The 23437-nt window shown below is 52.0% G+C and overlaps 2 protein-coding genes across 2 annotated transcripts in view; one reads left to right on the forward strand and one right to left on the reverse strand.

Annotated features, from left to right (window-relative positions):
* Positions 1–7727: 7727 nt before the first annotated feature.
* Positions 7728–19922, forward strand: CSRNP1 (cysteine and serine rich nuclear protein 1). The gene is made up of 5 exons (XM_060022314.1): positions 7728–7867; positions 14266–14517; positions 16591–16850; positions 17359–17673; positions 17769–19922. The coding sequence occupies exons 2-5, from the start codon at positions 14304–14306 to the stop codon at positions 18747–18749; spliced, it is 1770 nt and encodes a 589-aa protein (XP_059878297.1). The 5' UTR covers positions 7728–7867; positions 14266–14303; the 3' UTR covers positions 18750–19922.
* Positions 19923–21873: 1951 nt separating this feature from the next.
* TTC21A (tetratricopeptide repeat domain 21A) overlaps positions 21874–23437 on the reverse strand; it is a 30432-nt gene continuing 28868 nt past the window's right edge. The window contains exons 27-30 of the mRNA XM_060021401.1: positions 23224–23344; positions 22998–23065; positions 22814–22912; positions 21874–22043 (exon numbers count right to left, since the gene is read on the reverse strand). Of these exons, the coding sequence (XP_059877384.1) occupies positions 22835–22912; positions 22998–23065; positions 23224–23344 (267 nt within the window). The 3' untranslated portion in view covers positions 21874–22043; positions 22814–22834. The remainder of the gene's footprint in view (positions 22044–22813; positions 22913–22997; positions 23066–23223; positions 23345–23437) is intronic.

Raw genomic sequence — 23437 nt, forward strand, 5'->3', positions numbered from 1 at the left:
AATAAGAGATGAGATACAGCGTCCCTTTGTGGTACCGATAGCTCTTTGCCACGGGTGGCTCACTCACTCAAGAAGCATCTCAGTGGCACGTTCAGTATCTTGGTTACCCTGAACCTTTGGCTTCAGGGCGAGACTATCACTATTTTTCATGTTGAGGATATCAAGAATTTTGTTTTGTTTTTTGGTTTTTGTTTGTGTGATTCTAAGGATATCAAGAATTTGAAGACAGAACTGTGGTGCCAAGGCTCAGCCTTTGAGAATATGACTCTTTCCCTACATTTGAAGGTTTTCTTCTCTTGGCAGAGAAATAAATCAATATAAAGGCAACCACTAGAAAAATTAAAAACAGACTATAAAACTTCAAATCATCAGACAAAAATACAAACACATGTGAGCACACACACATACATATCAAAGAAAACAAAAAAAATGCATGTAAAACATAGAAAACAGAGGAAGCATTAAAATAGCAGCAGAAGATAAGATGACAGAAGTAAGCATAATACATGTTATATCAAGAAATGTAAATAGAATAAACCCATATTATAACAGAAAAAAAGATTATGAGATCATAAAACAATGTTCTATTGTATGCTGTATAGAAGAGATGCATCTTTACCAGAATCACTCAGAAAAGTTAAAAATAAAATATAAACCAAGGTATACAAGAAAATACTGAGCTGAGGCTGCAATGTTACTATCAGTCAAGGTCAAATTCAAAATAAAAATGCTAAATGAGAGAAAAGGAAGTTAAACAGGAAAGACAGCAGTATCCACGTTAAGAATCTAGTTTTTTGAAATCTCTAGCATAGCTTCAAAACCAAGAATAAGATATGAGAGTTGAGAATAACAGTATACATACAGAAAATGCAAAGAGAAATTGGATGAAACATTGAGTACATTTTAACTGACCTCATTGGCTCATGACCTAGTAAGAAACAAAAGATAAGGAGGAATGTGGGGAATCCAAATAGTAATTAGTAATTAAATATGATAGAACGTGAGGTGCAAAAATCTCAAATAAAATACTAGCAAATATAAATCAACAATACCTTCAAAGAATCATTCATCATATCCAAGTAAGTTCATTCTAGTAATGCAGGTGGCCCAACATTAGGGAATTTGTAATAAAACTGACCATATTAATAGATCAGAGAAGAACTATATAATATCTCAATACATGCCAAAAAGACATTTGAAAAATATCCCACATCAATTCCTGCTTAAAACAAACAAAACCATAACAGAATAGCTAAATTATGCATAGATGATATGACTGAAAAATGCACAACTGACAATGCACAACAGACAATAAGAGAGTTCAAAATGATGGCAGTTTACAAAGCTTAATATACAAAACTCAGTAGCCTTCCTCTACATAAAAAATACAATTTACCAGAATATATAATAGCAATTGCACTCATAATAGCAATCAAAAAGATAAAATATTCAGAACAATACTTAAAAGACATATAAGGGCCTTTATGAATATTAAAATTATACAGGGAACATTCTATACTGACCTTTTGAATAGAAAGACCCAATATTATAAAAACATCAATGCTCAATTAATGTATCAATTCAATGTGATTCTAACTAAAATATAGGATTTTAAGGTGGGGAGCTTGTCAAAAAATGATATGAAACTCAAACGGGGAATTAAATAAGGGGCCGGGAAAGCCCTGTAAAAGAAAAGTAACACGATGGGGCTACACCTATCAGATGACAAAACACATTATGAAATTGTAATTTGTAAGGCAATTTGGTACCCAAAGATGAAATAGACAACCCAGTGGACCAGAGTAGAGAACTAGAAACAGACTCCAGAACACATGAGAATTCAATTTCTGTTTAAGGTGACATTTGAATTAAAAGAAAAAGGTGGTAGGAAAATAAATCATTTGGGGGAAAAAATAAAATGGAAACCCTATACCATACCTTAAGTCAAAATAAATTCCAAATGGGTAAAGGATTTATATATTTAAAAATAAGACCGTAAAGGGCTTCCCTGGTAAAGGGCGCAGTGGTTGGGAGTCCCCCTGCCAATACAGAGGACACAGCTGCGAGCCCTGGTCCAGGAAGATCCCACATGCCGCGGAGCAACCAAGCCCATGCGCCACAACTACTGAAGCCCATGGGCCTAGAGCTCGTGCTCTGCAGTAAGAGAAGGCACCGCAATGAGAAGCCTGCGCACTGCAACGAAGAGTAGCCCCTGCTCGCTGAAACTAGAGAAAGCCCGTACGCAGCAACGAAGACCCAACGCATCCTGATAGGGAATGCAACACACAAACACCAGGATCCCTAAGGTCAATATTTAAGAAATTTGGCTACATAAAAATTTAAAACTTCTGTATGATAGAACATACTATCTACCTGGGTAAAAAGCAAACCAGGATTAAGTGCCACATGTGTGACAGACAGAAGGGCTCATCCCCCTAATCCTCAAAGACCTAAAACAACACAAGATAAGTAAAGAATATAAACCCGTGGTTTAGAGGGAAACACAAACGGTTTATAAGAGCCTCAATTTCACTCATAATTAGAGCGATGCAATTAAAACAGTAAGATCTCTTCTTGGTTTCTCCTATCAGATTGGCAGAGATCAATAAGTTTGATAACACTCAGTGCCAGGGAGGGTGTTGAGAAACAGGCATGCTCAAATACTACTGGTTGAGAGTAAAATTGGTGCAACTCTGGGGAGGGCGATTTGGCAATATCAGTCAAAATCCTTTGACCCAGAACTCAACTGCTTAGATTTTCAATCCACAGATCTACACTAAAAAGTCTTCTAGTTCAGATGAACAAGAATATTCAGGAAATGTGCTCGAAGACGTTCCCCTCTCCTGGTTTTCGCTTTCCACAGCCTTAGCTCAGTGGGTCCCAATCTTTGATGTGCATCAGAATCAATGGAGGGCTGGTTAGAATGCAGGTTGCTGGGGCCACGCTGCCAGAGTTTCTGATTAGTGGGTCTGGGGAGGACCCAATAATCTTCATTTCTAACAAGTTCTCGGGTGATGTTGACGCTGCTGGCCTGGGAGCCACACCTTTAGCCTGTTTGAGGGACTAGGGTACGTGGAGGGATGGGGGCTTGGAGAGATGAGTTCCTTTGAGGGAGAGGAGGAGGAGCCAAGGTGGAGAGGAACAGGATGCTCCCCAGGACTGGGCAGAGGAGGAGGTGGTAGGCTGAGGTTATCCCCAGAGGGATGTTTGAGCCTCCTAAGGAGACAGGACTTAGTCCCCATTCCCAGTCTCACTAAAGACTCCTTCCTTCCCTTCCCACAACCAAGGTTGGCTCAGAAACAGCAGAGCCCACCTACTCTCTGTGAATCCATAGGCGTGGTAGGGGCATGCTACCCATGAGCAGAAAACATGGACTGAATATCAGAGAGCCAGGCCATCTAGGACAGAGAAGGCATCCCCACTCCTCAGACAAACTTTGGAGGCAGCATATGGGAGAGGGTCCCTGCTGACTGAGGTTGAAGTTCTCCTTGGGACTTAGCTGCTTTGATTTGATTTTGAAAAATAATATTTTTTCAGCCAGGGTGCTGGGAAAACTGGCTATTCACATGCAAAAGAATGAAGCTTGACTCTGACCTTATACCATATACAAAAGTTAACTCAAAATCGATCAAAGACATAAATGTAAGAGCTAAAACTATAAAACCCTTAGATGCAAAAACCATGAACCTCCTTGCACCTAAGAATCATGGTGGAATAAAACTCTTACAGTAATTTAGATGGAGAGAAACCTAAAGAGCTAAACCCGACCTGTGAGCCCCAGGTATCCCTCACTGGTCAGGAGGTAGACTTACTGGTGGACAGCTGAGAACAACCGCATCCCTTTCACAGTTATGGCACTATGATTGTCATCCCCTCCTCCCCTCCTTTTATCAAGGTTAGACTTACATACAGTGACATAAACAAATCTTAAGAGTAGACCTTGAATTTTTACATATGTATATGCTTGTCCAAGCATTGTCCAGAATAAGATATAGAACATCTCCAGTACCCCAGAAGGCTCGTCACCCTTCCTAGTCAATACTCACAAAGGTAATATTATCTGTCACTGTGCTTTAGTTCTGCCTATTTTTAAACTTCATATAAATAAATGGAATCATAGTTATTCCTCTTTCGTGCTTGGTTTCTTTTACTCAACATAATGTTTTAAAGATTCATCCTTGTCATTATGTGAGGCAATTGTTCTTTTTCATTGCTGTGTAATATTTCATTGTAGGATAAATCGTAGTTGTTTTCAGTCACCTATTGGACATTTGCGTTGTTTCTAGTTTCAGGCTGTTATGAATAAAGCTGCCATAACATTCTTGTAAGTGTCTTTCGTGGACATAAGCACCTTTTTTTCTCTTGGGAATATACAGAGCAGTAGAATTATAAGATCATAGAGTCTGGCCTTAGTAGGTACTGCCAAATTATTTTCCAAACTGTATCAGTTTACCCTCCCAACAACAATGTATGATAAATCTGATGAATTCTCAATCCTGCTGCATTTAGTACTTAAAAAAAAGTCCGTTTAATTTTAATCTTTCGGATGGAAGTGCATCATTAATTTTTAATTTAAAAAATCTATTTAAAACTAGTAGTAATTTTTTATTTACCTAAAATTGGGTGGTCCATGGATGCTGAATGTTTGAGAAACTTGTGGGACTCTCCAAAGTATTCAAAAATTCCCTGAGGGTGTGTGGGTGTGTTTTTGCCTATGTATGTGCCATAGTCACAGATGGATGCTGCTCCAGACCCACCCTCCTTGCCTTGGAACAGACCCTTCATTTCCCTACCAACAGGAAGAGCTTACTTGTGATCCCAGAGGAAGATGTTTCTCATCACCAGCAACATCTGGGGAACATCTGGTGAGCCCATCCCAGGACAGGGAGATGCTTTTCTAGAGAAAACATATCACTTATTTGATTCTTTTTATTCTCCTATGTTTTCCCTTATTTTCTCCTTCTTTTCCTGCCTCCCAAACCCTGTCAACCATTGGCCTCCCTGCTCTAAGCCCCCTCTCCAGCCCTTGCCAACTCCCTGCTCTGGTCTCTGTCCTGTCTGGTTTCCCTCATACACAGCCCAGCAGGATGCAAACTGAGACAGCCTGAGAGACCCTCATTAACTAGTGCTCAACTCTACCCAGTTCCCTGATCAGCAGGCAGCATCTTCTAGAAACTAGCTCAAGGAATGTTGAAGGTAGTGGAGTTCTCTGGTCTAATGCCCCCATCTCACAAATTGGAAGACTTGAGAGAGAGAGACAGAGAGAGACTGAGACACACACACACACACACACACACACACACACACACACACACAGAGAGAGAGAGAGAGAGAGAGAGAGAGAGAGAGAGAGAGAAAACTAGAACTCCACTGTAGGTCACAGAGACCTCCCTGTCTCCTGAGGACCTACCTAGAGGATTAGAGGCAGGAAGGAGGAGGCAGTGGAAGAAGTGATTCCTTGGGACCAGCAAGGTCTATCACCCAGCAGCCACAGGAGACAGTGCAGCTGAGTATTTGAGGGGGGTGGGAGTGGGTGGGTAGCCACCTGCCTCATAGCCCTAAGGGCTGAGTCACCTCTAGCAAAGGACACAGCTTTGTAGCCTTTCAACTCCCTCCAGAGATGTCTCAGCCACACCCAGGTCTTCAAGGTACCGGCTGTCTGCTGATGACCCTTCCATCCCCACTTCCAGCCCTGCCCTCTCCTTGAGCCCCAGCTCCCTGTACATGTTTACTGCATAGACAATTTATTCAATATGTTCTTAACGAGCGCGAAGGATAGTCAGACATGGTCCCTGCCCTCCCAGGGCTCACAGACAACTCACATGGAAATGCACAAGGAAACCATACAACTAAGTGGGTGCAAGGCAGGTGCAGGCTGGGGAGTAGCATCTTTGGAAGTTTAAATCAGGATGAGCAGGACACACCCCAAGAACTGACTGCTGGCAATCAGAGCTGGAGTGCAGTTATCAAGGGCGTGGGGTGGAAGTGCAGAGGTTAGGGTGGAAGAAACTTATGGAGGTACAGAACAGAATACCTCGTGTGTAAATGAAAACTAGGTTGTAGCAATGTTACAAACACAATGTGCAAGTAAAAAGACATGCACACATTAAAGACAAAATGGAGGAGCAGTGAAGTGAGTGGGGTGTGGGAGTTTGAAGAGGTGAGGTTGCAAAGGTGGGCGAGGACCTGATTATTCTGGCTTTGTAGGCCCCCACAGAGTTGAGACTTCATCCTGAGGGCACTGGTAAGTCACTGAAAGGTTACCTCCCCCCTGCAGGCCCCTCAGGTACACACATTCAAAGCATCCAGCAAGAACAGGGGCTGTAGCTTCCCCCAACCTGCATTCCTCCTAGGGTTCTTCCTTAGAAAGGTAAAGGGCAGGCAGACCCCTCCTGGCCCCCTCCACATACACACCTGTGGCTAGAGAGGCCCTTACCATCATCTCTACCCCAGATGCCATCCAGGCAGGACAGGTCACCCCCACCCGCCACCTGGAGTGAGGTAGAAGGGAATCCTGAGGGCTGGGCTAGTCACACACAGCGTTCTTCTAGGACAGTCAAAGAACCCAGAATGCAGCGGGAGCCAGAAGGGGGGAGGGTCAGGCTCCCACGAAGGCTCCCTGGAGGAGGCAGTGCAAGCTGAGACCTTAAAGGCGGTGGGATTCTGGTAAGCAGCGAGAGGGCAAGAAGGCGTTCCAGGCGAGAGGGACACCTGCAGGAAAGGTGTGAGGGTAGAAACGCTCAGGGCACGCGTGGTGGGTAGGATCTGACCAGCGCTTGGGAAGAGGGGAGGAGGGTGGGTTCCTGGGCCAGAACTCGCTGCCGGGGCATGCACACACTTTCCCCGGCGCAGTAATACTGGGAGAGTTGGCCCCTACCCAGGAAAGGCCTTGGCGGGAGCAGAGCGGGCAGTGGGCCATTTTAAGTGGCCAGGGTTTGGCTGAGAAGAAACCAGCCTTTTTTTTTTTTCTTCTTTTTTAAGAGAGGGATCGGGTGGCGGTGGGGATGGGGATAAGCTGGTTATAGGAACCCCTAGCTCAGGGCTTCTGCAGAGTCTCTGGCCCATGGGCAGAGGTGAAGGTCGGGACCAAGGATGACCTTGTCTCCCAACCCCCTATCTCTACTCCCATCCCCCACCCGTTTCATCCCCAGAGTATACTTTCCAGGCGATCTGGGGGTGAGGGGTAGGAAGGGGGCAGAGGAGGGAACGTTTGATGGGATTATAGTAAACTGCCTCGGGCTCGGTGGCGGTTAGGGCGTGTAGGAGGCCTGGGCTCTGTCACCGCCGGGTGGCCTGACGGACGCTCCGCGCTGCTCCGGGCCTCAGTGTACCGATCTGTAAACGGGGGCCGCGAGCAGAGGTGGGGATCTTCCCGACCTGCTCGGCCTGCCGGGAGTGTCAGAGACTCCAGGAACGCATGCGGGAGAGGGCCCGGGGTAGGGCGGCGAAGGGGCGCGGGAGAGGCTGGGGGCCGAGAGCGCCCGCGGCGCTGGCGCGGGGTCAGAGTCCACTGGGAGGCCCGGGGCCGCTAAATTGGCTCGGGCCGGGAGGTGCGGTGCCTCCGGGGCAGGGGGGGGCGGTGCCACGGGGCGGGGCTGGGCGGGGCGGCGGGCGGGAGGCCCGGCGTGCGTCAGCGCCGTGAGCCCCGGAGTTTTCCACTGACGAGGAGGGCGGAGCTGCGGGCGGGGCCGGGCGCAGCCAGTCTCCCGCCGCCGCCGCCGCTGCCGGACGCGCAGAGCGAGGGGCTGCTGGGCCGACGGCTGCCCACCGAGCTAGCGAGCGAGCGAGCGCGGGGTCGCAGCGCAGGGGGCGTTCCCGGCCAGGACGAGGGTCGCGGCGTTGCCCTTGACGAGCGTCCGGATCGCAGGTCAGCACCGTGGGCTCCGGGCCGGGCGACGGGACCTTGAGGAGGGGGTGTCCCGCACGGGACGCGCTGCTTCCCGGACCCTGCCGTTTGCCCCCCGCCACTTTGAGCGGGTGCCAGGGCGGGGACAGCCCGGCCCCGGACGGCGCGCCACGGCCGGAGTCCGGGTCGGGAAACCGGGAGGCGACAGTCTCAGGTTGTCCGCTCCCCCTCCCCGCCCCGCCGCCGGGACCCCAAGAGGTCCCGGCGCCCCGAGCGCGGGGCGGGTGGCTGCCCCGTGGTTGCGCGCTGGCGGCGGGCTGGCCACGGGCGCGCGTCCGCGGGTGAGTTCCCTTTTGACCCAGTTGCCTGAGAACTTTTCAGAAGTTCCTCGCGTGGCCGGAGCAGGTGACATTTGTCGCCTTCCTCCTCGGGCTCCACCCGGGGGCGGGTGCCGGGGCTGCGGCGAGTGCCCGGCGTCAGTCAGGGAGGGAGTGGAGGGGTGAGAGTGGAGTGAGACTCCGTGAGTCACGGACCCCGGGAGGGAGGGAGGAGGAGGGATTGTGTCGTACGCTCACCTGTTTGTCAGTCACCGTCACACGCAGAGGCCACCGCTGTGAGTCATGGGTGCAGCTACACCGGCCACCCGCGGGCACATGTAGGCTTCCCCCACGCACGGCTCCCTCCCCAGCACGTACTTCCTACAGGTCCTCAGTTTCCCCTCCCGGGGGCCCTTACACCGGCACGGCACTGTTGAGATGCCCACACTACAGCAGCCGTCACACACTTAGTCACTCCTGCTCCCTGGCACAGTCACACACAGCCCACACTCCTGACACAAGGGGGTCCCTCCCGGGCTCCACTGCCCACTCGACACCTCCACTCAGATGTCTCACAGTCCTCTAGAGCGGAACTCATAGCTTACCCCCAAATCCTCATCATCACTGCCTTCTTTGGTCCCCACCTCCAGAGGTCACCGGGTTCCCTTCCCCTTTCTCCTAAGCCTTTGGCCTGTCATCTCTCACCTAGCTCTGGCAGCTTGGTCCAACCGGTCACACCCCCTTCTGTCCCTTGCTGAGCCATCTTTTTAAAATGCAAATCTGGTATTGTCACTCCCTACTTCAACCCTTCTGTGGCTTCCTGTGCCCTCAGGCTAAAGCCTGCCCTGTCAGCCCTGGCTCCCTGGCTCCTGAAGCCCCCTCCCAGGCCGTCCCTTCCCCCTCATCTCTCTGCCTCTTTCTCTTCAAGTCCCTCCCGCTTCCTGTGCTCCCCTCTCTCTCTGGAGCTTTTCCTACATCCCATCCTTTACTCCAAGAGATCTGTCTTCACCCCCAGCTGTACCCCTCCCACCCTCCATCCTACCACCCAGCACGGTTTGTAACTCATTATACTCCTCCCCACTAAACTCAAAACTTCAAGGGGGCAGCACTGGTCTGTGTCTTGCTCCCTGTATGCCCAGGTGTGTGACACAGTGCTTGGCATGTCTTAGGCGCTCCATAAATATTTGTTGAAGGAATGAATGAATGAGAGTGAAGGGGGCCTTGCTTAGGTGGAAGAAGCAGTCTCTGTCAGGTGCAGTTTCCTTTCTGCAGGAGCAATTGCCTCAGGTAGCCAGCAAACGTTTGGCACCTCCCCAGTGCCAGGCCCTGGAGGCCAAGGCTGAGGAACTGTCCCCTCCCCCGGGGATCACTTTTGGAGGGATGGATGGGGGAGGGGTGTGCCAAGGCTCCCTGCCTGCCCTCTCTGGGCTGCCTTGGCTGCCTTTCTAGCCAGTCCCCATGGGGGCCTGAGGTGCTCAGAGGTGCTCTCTCCTTCTGCCAGTAAGTAGTTCCTGAGGATCCGAGGTCATCTGACCCCAGGTACTGGGGGGAGCTGGCCTGGCCTGGCCAAGGCCTGGGGCTCTGAGGTTAAAGAACATTCTTCAGATTCCTGAAGGAGGGTGGAGGCAGCTGAAGGTTCCCCCTTCTCAATACCAGCTCTCACTGGGGGCCAGGGCATTGGGACAGCTGTGGTCGAAGAGGAGTTGGTGTGACTTTTCAGAGGCCTGGGGATTCCTGCCCCCAAACAGCCTTTGTTTGCCTGGTATCCAGGGTGAGGTGGCCTTCCCTTGGCTCACATGGTGTGGCCTGAGTGTGTAGATAGTTGTGGCTAGTAGGGTGGGGAGGCGCCCCTCCTCCTCCTGGGCTGTCAGCTTCTGTGGGTGGTGACGGCAGGACGGCCTGATTCTCAGGGCCCAGGCAGATCCCGGAAGAAGCCTGGTTCTCTTCGATTCAGGGCCTGTCTCCGGGGCTCCTTGGGGGTGTGGTATTTCTGTCTGAGCAGGCTCCTGGGAATTGCTTTTCCTTCCTCCAGGACCCTCGGAGGGGGCTGTGCTCACCTTGGGAACCGTGCCACGGTCAGGATCTTGATTCCTGGGTAGCTGCTGAGGGCCCCTCCCCCACCCTCTGACTCACTGTCTGACACTTTTCTTGGACTCTTTCACTATCTTTCATTCCTTTTCTGACTTGGCCTCTCCTGTCTCTGGCTGAGTCTTTTTGTCTCATCTGCCTCTGCCTCTCTCAGCCTCTGGATCCCTAGGTCGGGCGGCGGAGCACAAGAGCCAGGGGCTCTTCCTCCTCCCCAGTGTCAGGGAGGAGATGATTTCCCATTTCCAGGTCTGCAGATTTTGCTGGGTGCTCATCATTAGAACCTGCACCACGGGCTGTAGCTTTCCTGTGTCCCCGTTTCCCTGTCTGCAGCCTTGGAGTTTATAACCCCCTCACCTTAAGCTCCTAGTCTGTAGACATCCCTGAGGCAGAGCCAGGGTGTCTGGCTTGAACCTGCTTCCTTAACACTCCTTCTATTTGTTTACTCTTGGGGAACCTCCTGAGATGCCTGTGTTGGCACCTGCCTGCAGCCTGAGCTTCCTTTTCCTGCTCTCAGAGCTACCCCCTTCTGGGTGCTATTCTTGCTCAAACCCTCAGGCACAGGTTGGGGGATGGGCACGTCCTCCCCTCCAACTAACTGTGACAGGAGCAGGAGGAGGGCACACTGACCAGCGGGCCCCCGTGACCTCATGTGCCTAAATTGTTTCTCTGTGTATACCTGATCTGCAGCGTCAGCTGCCTACCTCTGATGGTCCTCAGGAGGCTTCTCTGTGCCAGACTCTATTCCAGGCACAGGCACAGTGCCGATCAGGCCGAGAGGCCTTCAGCCTGGCATGAGGGAGATGAGCAGTGAGGCCATTGCAGGAAGGGGCCGTAAGGGCTGCGATGGGGGAATCCCAGAGCCCGCGGGAGCCCAGAGAGTCATGTAGTGGGGAGGAGTGAGGGTTTCAGGGAGGCCTTCTTGGAGATGACTTCTAAAGGGGAGTGAGGCTGGGTTCCAGCTTGTGCAAAGGCCAGGAGGTGAGCAGGTCATGGCCATTTGGGCAACTGCAAGTTCAGCTGGAGTATAAAGTGAGGGGGCTGGGGAGAGTCTTGCATGATGAATCTGGAGGGGAGGCAGCAGCCAGGCCTTTATCAGCCTCTTTGTGGACTTGTGGAATTGTGGACTTGATCCTAAGGGCTCCCCTTAGGGAATGATTTTCTGCATGGGGGTGGCAGTAGATAAACACGCGGTTTAATAAGATCACTCTAGCTGTAGGGTAAAGAGTGGCTGCGGGCAGAGGGCAGAAACAGAGGCAGGGGACATGGGTAGTAGCAGTGGAACAGAGACATAGGGGTAACAGACAGAATTGAAGGTGACATACGTAAAATGCACAAAGTATATGAATCTTATGTGTACAGTGAGATGTTTTAGACACTCATGGAACCACCACCCAGATCAACATAGAATATTTCTAGACACCCCTCACCCCCGCCCCCCGCCGCCCCCCCCCCGGGAAAATTCCCTCATGACTGTCCCCAGTGCATGCCCTTCCCACTTGCTGGATAACCACGATTCTGAACTGTATCATCACTGATTGGGTTTATCATCACTGATTGGGTTTGCCTTTTCTTGAACTTCATTCACATGTAATCTTGTGTCTGGCTTCCGTCACTCAACATGATATCAGTGAGATCCATCTGTATTGTGTGTATCCAGGAGCTCTTTCTTTTTTTCTCAGTGTAGAATGACACATTCACCAAGCATTTACCACTGTTCTAAGAACCTGGCATGTAATGATTCACATAAACTTCCCATCCCTGTGAGGTTGTAAGACAAAGAATTGAAGACACAGAGAAGTTAAGGAACTTGCCCAGGGTCACCCAGCCAACTGATAGCCAAGACAGGGTTCGAATGTAAGCAGTCTGGTTCTGGAGCCAAGGTTTTCTTAACACTATGCTGGGTGGCCTCCGTGATACCTACCAAGTCTGTGCCTGGCCTTGTGTGGCTTAAATGAGCTAATGTGTACTTCCAGGACTGGGTGACTGGATGTGGATGGAGGGAGACAGGAAGGAGTTGAGGATGACTGCAGGTTTCTGGCTTGAGTAAGTGGGTGGGTGGCAGTGCTGTTACTAAGATAGGGAACACAGGAAGAGGAACAGATGGCATGGGGGGTGGGGAACAGAGACAAGGGGTTCGATTTGGGGCCTGCAGAATTTTGTTTCTAAGGGATGGCCAGGCAGAGAGACCAAGTGAGCCTTTGGTTGGGGGGAATCTCAGGCTTAGGTGTGTGATTAGGACAGCATTCAGCACCCTGTAGACAGCATCTGGAGTTTGGGAAAGGATGGGGTCTCCCAACAGGATTGTGGTGGGGACAAGATGCGTGGGTTGTGGTTTGTCCTTGTGTGTTTCTGTGTCTGGGTGCCTCTGTGCTCTGTCTGCTTGTGTAAATGTGTGTGTATGCCTGCCTCTGGGCCATGAGTTCCCGCATCTCCTGTGAGAGCCTTCAGGTCAGCTGAGAGCTGGGTTGTGTTTGTTTGTGGTTTGACCCTGGGGGGTGGGGGCTGGTGCCAAGCCTGAGAAACTGTTTGCTGAGAAGCCCCCGGAAACACCTGTGCGTCCTCCTTCCCTGGGACCGTTGTTGTTGGAGGGTTGGCAAGTCGGGGAGCTTCTCTTGCTGCTCATGTGCCTGTGGGGAGAGGCTGTCCCTGGGATGAATTTCATCTAGCAAGTTGGTTGACGGCATACTGCCTGGGTCTGGGATCCACAGACTTTGTGGAAGGCTAGGCAAACGGGGATAGGGGTGTTTAGAAAGGACACCTGAGTAGGGGAGATCGCCAGCCTTCTGGTTGGTTTTTCCTGTTCACTCTCATTTCCTGTGATGGCAGTGGGGGAGGGGATCCCCAGCACTGGGGCCTCTGCATCGTTTCCCCTTCCTCCTGGTGAGAGGCACAGAGAGACAAGGTAGCTGGGCTCAGCCCTAAGGGCCGAGTCCTTTGGGGATTCCCAAGCAGTGGAAGGGGTTGTTATTTGCTGCAGCATTTAAGGGAAGGAGCCCCAAGTGCCCCCCACTCGGTTGAGGCCAGCCAAGCTGTGGGAATCTCTGGTTGCACTCCTGTGGAGGGCTGAGACCCTTAAAGGGGAGACACAGCGAGCAGTGTATCCTGGGGTGCTCCAAGTCACCCAGCTACGGACGGGAGAGCGTCGTCTTGGCCGGTCAGTTTTACTAGAAGAGGGTTTTTTTTTTTTTAAGGGGAGAAAAGAATTTCCCTAGGAAGTTATTTCAAACAAACAGGGTTAGATATTGGAGTGGAAGGCAAGATGAAGGTGAATTTTGAAGATCAAATAGGAGATGCTAAAGAGACACAAAGCCCAGGTGGCTCTGGCCCCAGTCAGGCCTGGAGACCGGGGACTTCTCTTGTGGGCGGGAGTTTCTAAGGGAGAGTCCGAGCAGCTCCATCACAGGGAAGTTGGACGCTGGAAATCGGGGCTGGTGTCAAAGCCACGCTGTTCCCTGAGTCCTGGTCAGCCTGGCCCCTAACGAGGGCCCGTTGCTGGGGTGTGCGGGTGGCGTGTCTGTGGGTGTGCTAGGGGCAGGAGGAGGAGGAGGAAGAGCCACTGTACGAGGGCCGTGCAGGCTGTCGGCGTGCGCCCAGCCTCACACACACAAAGGCACACAGATGCAGCTGTGTGAATCACCCAGCCAGTGAGTCAGCCCCAGGATTCCTGCCGGGGAATGAGCGTGGCCAGGCTGAGGTCTGTCGGTCCATCTGTCGGTCTGGCGTGTGCGTGCATGTAGGTGGGTTACAGGAGGTAGAGGGGAAGGTGCCCGGTGCTGTCCCAGGAGGGCTTTGGGGCAGAGGTGGCGGGAGTCTGTAAGGGCCAAGACGAGGGTTTGGATCTCAGTGCTCCGTCTGGTGCAAAGAAGCCAACTAGAGATGTGGCCCTGGCACGTAGGGCTCCTTGGGGAGGGCCTGGGTTGCCTTGGAGGGTGGGTGGGAGAGGTGATGACCAGGGCTGGGTGCCCACCTCCGCCCTCAGGCCTGCCATCTAGAGCTTTCCCCTTCCTGTTCCAGGCTGTCTGTGCCCAGACCCCAGAGTACCCCTCACCACCATGACTGGGCTGCTGAAGAGGAAGTTCGACCAGCTGGATGAGGACTCCTCCTCACTCTGCTCGTCCTCCTCCTCTTTGTCCTCCTCGGGCCGCCACTCTCCCTCCTGCTCCCCGAGCTCTTCGGCCTCCCCGTCTTGGGACTCGGATGAGGAAGGCCCCTGGGATCAGATGCCCTTGCCTGACCGCAACTTCTGTGGCCCCCGAAGTTTCACCCGTGAGTCCCTTCACCCTGGGAACGCATTACACCCCTCTTTCCTTCCTGAAGATGAAATTGGGGGGCCCTGATGAAGTCGTTCTGGCCTCTGGAGGTCGTGTCCCCATGGCTTTAGCTTCCCTACTTGATTCCCCACCTCATCCACTTCCTGTCCTACAGGGGTCACTCGGGAATGCCCCCTGTCCAGAGGCACTTGGGTCCAGCTGCATTCACCTTTAACCTTGGGACTCTCCAGCTTATAAGTCATCATGTTCAGGGCAGGGCTCCTCAGTGGCCCTGGGGCCTTCCCGCCCAGCTCTGTCCCTCAGTTCCTGTTCTGTTTCTCCAGCTGGCTCCCTATCCTCTACCAGCTGAACTGCCCGAGTCCCACACCCCACGCTTCTGTGCTGAGGGGCCTGTCAGGCCGGTCCCTCGCCTAGCAAAACGCTGTTTGGCTTTGCCTGAACGCAGTGAAAAGGTTTTTTCCCAGTTACTTTTTCAAGCTTGCGTAAGTCTGATTCCAAACTGACAAAGATGGCCCTAGAGCAGTGTTTCTCAACCTTATTTTTCATTATTGCACCCCAAACCCCAAGGAGCCCACTGAGACATTTTCTCCCTGATCCTCCCCACCATGATGTCTTAAAACCACAGATATGTCTATTTATGTACTATATGCATATCTGTACATTATACATGAGAAAGTATAATTTTTACCAGATAGAATCTAACAGTACATTAACTGACTAAACTACTATGGGTTTACTTTGGAAATACAAGGGTGGTTTAATACTATAAAATCTAATCAATATAGTTTACCAAATGACTATGTCAGAGGAGGAAAAATATAAGAGCCGCTGTAGATACTGAAAGAATATTTGATAACATGTAATATTCCTTCCAGATAAGACCCTCTGTATGATAAGAATAAGTAAATTCTACCTTAAATGATAAAAAAATATATGTCTCAACCTAAAACCTGGCATTACAATTAATGAGGAAATACTGGAAGCAGTCCCACTTAGTCAGGAACAAGATGAGGACACTGTCTGTCACCACTGTTAGTTGACATTGTTCCGGAAGTGCTAGACAATTCAGTTAGCAAAGAGAATGAGAAATATACTGGATTGGGACAGGCAAAATTGCCATGATTTGCAGGTGTTCGACTACATGATAAACTCAAGAATATGTATACAGAAAACCTATTAGAAGGGAATTCCCTCAGGTAGCTGGGTACAAAATTAATATATTAAGTTTAAATATATGGAATTGCTAAGACTTGATTATTTCATGGTAACTTCTTATGGTTCAACCTAATAAAAATCAATAATATACCAATATATATATTGAATATGCCAATACATAGCTTACTAATCAACATACTTAATAACTTATAAAGGGTAGACCTTTCTAAGCTTGTTGCAAAATACAGAAGCTATAAAGGAAGAGCTCAATATACTTTTGATTATATAAACCTTAGAAATTATTTCGTAAAAGCCCGCAAGCAAAAATAAAGGACTAGCAGAAACTAACAAAACATTGTAAAGCAACTATACTCCAATAAAGATGTTAAAAAAAAGGACTAAAATATTTGCACAGATAGGTTAGATGATTAATGTCTAATATTGAGTATATATAAAAAGCTCCTACAAATAAATTTTTTAAGAACTATAGAGGGACTTCCCTGGTGGCCCAGTGGTTAAGACTCCGTGCTTCCACTGCAGGGGGCACGGGTTCCATCCCTGGTCAGGAAACTAAGATCCCGCATGCCGCATGGCACTCACCGCCCCCCCACTGAAAAAAAAAAAAAAAAAAAACTATAGAAAACTGTGCAGGGGAACTGTAAATGGCTACTAAAGATGGGAAAGATATTTACTGCTCTCATTTGGACTGGTAAATAACAATGAGCCAGTGTTGACATAGGGTGATGTTGCATTTTACCAGCTCCAGTCTCCGCCAGGCCGGCTCCTAGGCTCAGATCCATGTCTTTTTTGGGGTGTGAGGGGTGTGAGGAGAGAGGGTTCAGCATCACCTCCTGGGGGTTAGGCCCTGCCTCACAGAGAACTAATGCCCGCCCCTCCTCTGCCTGCCTTCCAGCCCTGTCCATCCTGAAGCGGACCCCCCGGAAGCGCCCAGGCCGGGTAGCCTTCGATGGCATCACTGTCTTCTACTTCCCTCGGTGCCAGGGCTTCACCAGTGTGCCCAGCCGCGGCGGCTGCACCCTGGGTATGGCCTCCCGCCACAGTGCCTACCGCCGCTTCTCCCTGGCCGAGTTTACGCAGGAGCAAGCCCGGGCACGGCAAGAGAAGCTGCGCCTACGCTTGAAGGAGGAGAAGCTAGAGGCACTGAGATGGAAGGTGGGGAGACCCTCTGCATGGCCCTCGCCCTAGGAGTTGCTCTGAAGTCCTAGCCTTGGGGGGACAGGTGTCAGGGTGGATGCCGATTTGCTTGTTGTGTTTGTGGGAGGCCTGTGGGGCTGTGATTGGCCTGATCAGGGTTTGCTGCCAAATTATCTGCAGGCAGATAGATGGGTATAGAAGGTCTCCTGTTTGCTGCAGGGCTAGGGACGTGGTGCCTGAATATGCCTGACCTCACTGGGAAGGGGGAGTGGATGGGACACCGGGGGTCGGTGTATCTGTCTGGGGGAGGGGGTTCGTCCACGGACTGGGGAATAACATGAATACGAAACCTGTTTGCAAACGCCCTAAGGGTGTTTTCTTGGCTGTTCCATTCACTATGGCATCCACAGTGCCCAGCCCAGAGAGAGTAAGCACGTGGCAGGGGGGTATTTATCAAGTGACCGATGCTGCCAGAAACTGCATCCGTGTCTGCCTCTCACGTCCCTCCTCTCTTCTCTGGACACAGCTTTCGGAGGCCGGGATACCCAAGACGGAGGCCAGCCTGCCGCTTACAGTGGACACCATAGATGATGCCTCTGTGGAGGAGGATTTGGCAGTGGCCGTGGCAGGTGGCCAGTTGGAGGAAATGACCTTCCTCCAGCCCTACCCAGCCCGGAAGCGGCGGGCTCTGCTGCGGGCCTCGGGCGTGCGGAGGATCGATCGTGAGGAGAAGCGAGAGCTGCAGGCCCTGCGCCAGTCCCGGGAGGACTGTGGCTGTCGCTGTGACAGGGTCTGTGACCCTGAGACCTGCAGCTGTAGCCTGGCGGGCATCAAGTGCCAGGTACGGGAGCCAGGCGGGGCTGGGAAGGCGAGCCTGAGTCAGGGCCTTCTCCGGGCTCCGCCGGATCCTCACCTGCACCTCTGCTTTCTTTGCAGATGGACCACACAGCGTTCCCCTGTGGTTGCTGCAGAGAGGGCTGTGAGAACCCTAAGGGCCGTGTGGAATTTAATCAGGCGCGAGTTCAGACCCATTTCATTCACACGCTCACCCGCCTGCAGCTGGAGCAGGGGGCCGAGAGCCTTGGGGAGCTGGAGGCCCCGGCCCAGGGTGCCGCATTCAGCCCCAGCGAGCAGGTCCTGGCCCCCACGTTCCCACTGGCCAAGCCCCCCGTGAGCAGCGAGCTGGGAGACAACAGCTGCAGCAGCGACATGACCGATTCGTCCACAGCATCGAGCAGCAGCGAGGCACCCAGTGGCTCTGCCCACCCGGCCCTGCCCGGCCCTGGCTTCCAGCCCGGAGTGGACGATGACAGCCTGGCTCGGATCCTGAGCTTCAGTGACTCTGACCTGGGTGGAGAGGGGGAGGAGGAGGAGGAAGGGGGTGTGGGCAGCCTGGACAACCTCAGCTGCTTCCACCCAGCTGACATCTTTGGTACCGGTGACCCCACTGGCCTGGCCAGCTGGACCCACAGCTATTCCAGCTCCAGCCTCGCGTCAGGCATCCTGGATGAAAACGCCAACCTGGATGCCAGCTGCCTCCTCAATAGTGGCCTTGAAAGCTTGGGGGAAGGCAGCCTCCCCGGCCCCCCGGTGCCAGCCATCACGGATGCCGGCCAGAGCAGCTCAGTGGACCTGAGCTTGTCCTCCTGTGACTCCTTCAAGCTGCTCCAGGCCCTGCCAGACTACAGTCTGGGGCCCCACTACACCTCCCAAAAGGTGTCTGATAGCCTGGACAACCTCGAGGCGGCCCACTTTGCCCTGCCTGCCTTTTCTCCCCCTGGGGACGCCAGCACGTGCTTCCTGGAGTCCATCATGGGCTTGTCTGAGCCAGCCGCCGAGGCCCTGGCTCCTTTCATGGACGGCCAGTTGTTTGAGGACACTGCCCCAGCGTCGCTGGTGGAGCCTGTGTCTGTGTGAGGGTTAGGGTGCCCTTTCCCGGCCCCAAGAGCCCTGTTGCTGCTTCGTTGTAATTGGGGGCTCCCTGAGGTCTGCCTGTATGTAATGGTCTCCCATTGGCCGGCTCCCATGTGGGCACTCCTAATTTTCATGCAACACTCTGGATTTATTTATTTTTGTAACCTTCTGTGCTGAAGCGGGACGGGGGGGCACTTCCCCTTTCAGCCGCCTGGTCCCCCATATGCCCGCACCCTCTCTTCCACTTCCATGGCCGTGCCAGGAGCAGGAAGAAATGTGGCTCCCCTGGAGCTTTGCAGACTCCTTTTCGGTCTTGTATGATGTTCCTAAGCCCAAAGACAGCCACACAGGGCTGAAATCAGCCACTTCTTAAGGCTTCTTCTGCCACCCTGAGCCCTAGACTCATGGGTGGCTGAATCCTCTGGACTGTGAAGACTATAATTTATTTCCATAATTTATTTGGAGACTAGGTGGCTGGCAGGCAATGCTAGGGTTGGGGTGGGGCACAGACCCCTGCGAGTCCCTTTACCTTTTAGTCCTGCAGCCCTGCCCTTGCCGGGGCTTTGCTGTAGACCAGGCATGGATTTGAGCCCTCTGTCTAATGTGGCAGCTGCCCTGCTCCGGCTGGCTGAGCAAGCCGGAGCTGGCCTGGGACAGCATCTGGGCAGGGGGAGGGGCTGGGCTGACCAACCGTGACCAAAACCCTCTTCTGCCCCATGCAGCCCCCTCTCCTTCCTGTCCTCTGCCCCATCTTCCCCCTCCCCAAAGGCTGCAGCTTTTATTCCAAGCCCATCAATGTAGGAGAGGGAAGCAGGAGGCCCAGAGAGGGCAAGGGGCTGCCCCAGGGCCTGTAGCACGCCCCTGACCACTCAGGGCTTTCCAGGCACGCACTCCAGCCTGGTCCACCTGCCTGTACCCTAAGGCCAGTTGGCCAGGGGCGAGGGGTGGCTCCTTATGGCTTTCATGCCCTTTGTTTGCAGATGTTGAATTTCGCATCATAGTTTCTATATTGTCCCTGAGTATTAGAACTGTAATTTATTCATTTTTCTGTGTCTGTGCCAAGAAGCCCAGGCTCTGGGCCTGCCCTCTTGCCTAGGAGGCCTTGCCAGCCTGCGAGCTTGTGGGAACACCTTGTACCTGAGCTTACAGGTACCAATAAAGAGGCTCTATTTTTCAGTGTGGTCTGTGTTTGTGGATCTGGGAGCACATTTGTGGGAGCACACAGGTACACCCTCAGGTGGCAGGGAGGAGGGAGGGGGAGGGGGAGGCAGGCCCTCCTGGGCAGTATGGATGTTGAGGCTGTGTTGGGGATAGAAGTGGGGGACACTGGGCCTCTTTCCATGCCAGCCAGTCAACTCAGAGACAGGAAGCCAGTGAGAAGAGGCTGGCCGGGCCGATGGAGCAGTTTTCCCCTTGGATGAAGCCATCTCCAGTGGTCACCTGGATGGTGGTGGGGAGCAGCAGGGCAGTCTTCTGGGACAGGGCTGTCTGTGTGGGATGGGTGTGGGCTTACTTCTTCCCACTCACCCGTACTGAGCTGGGGCCTGGCCTCGAGGGTGAAGCGGGCAGTGGGATATGGCTGGTGCAGGCCTTATGTGGGACTGAGTGGCTGAGGTCCTTGGGGACCTGAGCACCAGAAGCTGCAGAACCTCATCCATCTGCACCAGCCAGACCTGTCTGACCTGTCCCTGGCAGCTTGGGCCAAAGGCCAGAAGAGCAGGCTGCACCCTGCCCCAGGAGGCCCCAGTCTGGGGGCCTGAGGAGCAAGGTTGACCTCCCCTCTAGGAATAATAATGATTTATACAAATGCTAGGAGGGGTCACCAAAAAGACCTGACTTGGGTCTCCCTTTTCTTGCTCTAATTCTCTGCCTATGCTGGGAACCCCTTATTCCTCTCTATGGCTTACTGGTTAAGAGCACAGACCCAGAGTCCCAGGGTTCGAATCCCAGCTCTTATACTAACTAGTGAGGTGACTTATGCAAATTACTTCCCCTCTCTGTGCCTGGTGTCCCCCGTATTGTCCAAATAATAACACTGCTTACCTCACAAGCTTGCTCAGTTATACGCACCCAGTGCTCAGAGGAGTGCCTGGAACATGTAAGCCTCGGGTGCTCAGAGGAGTGCCTGGAACATGTAAGCCTCGGGTGCGTGTCTGACTTCCCATTCTGTTTTCATGTGTCTGCTCTATTTCTGTATGTTTTATCCTCTTTTTTTTGCCAGTTCTGTCACCCTTTAGGTATCTATCGCTTGCCTCAGGATATGTGTAGACATAGTCACGTAGTCATGTCGTCAGTCGAGTGGCCGTTAGAGAACTCATGGCTTGGAGTCAGGGCTATGGTGGGGCCACCTGTCCCTGGTACCAGCTTAGGCAGGGACAGCCAGGTCTTAGGCGTCTCAGGGTGGAGTATTCTGGTGCATCAAGTTGTCTCGTGGCCCCTCTCACTGATCCCTGGGAGCCCTATTGTAGAGATTGCTCCAGCACGCATGATCCAAAACCTGGGTCTCTCCAAGGGTCCTGGGGCTGTGCTCTGGCCAGCCTGGGGGTCTGGGTGGCAGCCCCCGACAGCTCCAATACTCTGGCTGGAAGCCCCTGCAGGCTCCTATCCCGTGGCCACAGCCCATGGCTGGACTGAGCCTACCCACTCACCATCTAGGGCCCCAGGGTCACTTGGGTTTTTTTCTCAACATAATCCACCCCAAGAAACTAGGTTGTAAAGCAGATCATAATAAAGGCAGCTGGCTTCCCATAGGAAGGATGGTGGTAACCTGGGGAAAACATTCCAGATCACTGACTCATACCAAAAGGCCATGCACAAGATCAGCAATATGTTATAAAGACAAGGCTCGCAGCCATCAGGGATGACTTAGGCTGTTCTAGAAGGGACCTTTACCCGTTCACTATTCCCAAACCTTAGTCACTGGACAACTTATCTTGAAAACTTTGCCATATCTGCATTCTACTCATACTAAGTATTTTACTTTATATCAATTATATCAATATGCTTAAAAGTTAGAACCATTCTACGTAACAGCACCCGCAAATTCATGAGTTTGTTGTACTATTTTTTCTATAAGGATGATACTTAAACACATAGTTATTAAACTTTCAAATGTTTGCTGTGTATCATTAGCAGGGATTTGTACCATGATTTGGGAACACAGAGATCTAGTCTAATTTCCTGCCACAGATGGGGACACATACCCAGAGGGGAAGGTCACACAGGGAGATTCTAGGCCTCCTGACTCCCGGTTCAGAGTTCCTTCCCCTGAGGTCAGACTGGCCCATTACTGCCATCCTGCAAAACAGGAAGAGAGGTATTGGGAGCACACCAAAGGTGACCTCTGTCACCCTCTTGCCAGTTACAATTAACACTATTCATCTACACAGGGACCCCTGCTTTTGTCCCCTGAGGTGTTAAAAGGGTTCCTCGAGGATGAATTAGTTGGTCACTGTCTTTTACTAAAGATGAAGTAGGAGCTAGTTTTACTTGGGATGTATTTTCCTGCCAGAGGCAAGAGTAATCAGGGTTTGTCCCAAACTGGTAACGACCAGCAGACGCCGGCTGAAGACTTGGGGAGGGGGAGGCAGAATGCATGGACAGAGTGGGCCTGTTTGGGCCCCTGCCAGGGAGGACGCAGCGGGCAGCTTGGCAGAGAGGAGCAGTTGCTTCTCTAATCCAGGATTCTGGGGACCAGACAGGAGAAGAGAGGCTTGTACGGGCAAACATAAAAGTATTAAAATAGCTGTAGGGTATTTTTTAAACCACCTCTTTGCTCCCCTTTGGCCTCTGACAGTCTGGGATAAAAGCGGAGCCCATTAGAAGTTGCCCAGTGAGCTCAGTGGAAGCTAAGCTGGTTGATAACTTTCTTCCCCAGAGCAAAATTGCTTCTTGTGCCTTAAAAACATAAAGCTTTGGGACGTCCCTTAGACCAGATTAGGCATGATTCAAATAAGCCACACACAATATAGAAATGGGAAGAATATGTCATTTTCTGACTCTCTTCTCCACTGACCCACTTCCCACCCCCTCCATGAAACTTCTGTAGGTTGATAGTTTCCACCCACCCTGGCTCCCACTGACCACAGCTAGGGCCTCAGAGACCCTTGGGCCTTTTGCAAAATTTCTTCTCTGATTCTGGGGTAGTTGGGGTGCTCCTTGAGGACCTGGGACCGAGAGAGAAAGGGTGTGAAGCACCAGGCAGGGCTCCCCGCCACTGCAGCAAGCCCCCCACCACTGTCGGGGGCTTACATCGTGGCAGACTTCGATGGCCTCCACGAATCTCTTGTCCTTCAAGTAGTTGAAAGCGAGTTTGAAGCCTATCCAGGAGCAGGGAGAATGCAGACAATGGGTGGCAGTCCGACGACCTGAGAACCCCTCCGATTCCCACAACAGCCAGAACATAGGCCTTGTGTTGCAGGGTGAGTTTGTTGGTCCTCCGGCCCAGCACCCACGCACGCCTGCCTGGCTGCCTTACCGGTGGCAGGGTTGGCATGATGGCTGTACTTCCAGGCCAGCTCATAGTTGGTGGCTGCGTCCTTGTACGACTGTTCTCTCTCCATGATGAAGCCCATGTACTCGTAGGCCTTGCAGCAGGACTGAAGGGAAAGCCACATCCCATCCCGGTTGGGGCAAGGGATGGGCGGTGGGTGCATTCACCCAAACCACTCAGGGACTCCAGCAGCACCGCC

The sequence above is a fragment of the Delphinus delphis genome, chromosome 10 (assembly GCF_949987515.2).
Source record: "Delphinus delphis chromosome 10, mDelDel1.2, whole genome shotgun sequence".
NCBI classification, from domain to species: Eukaryota; Metazoa; Chordata; class Mammalia; order Artiodactyla; family Delphinidae; genus Delphinus; species Delphinus delphis.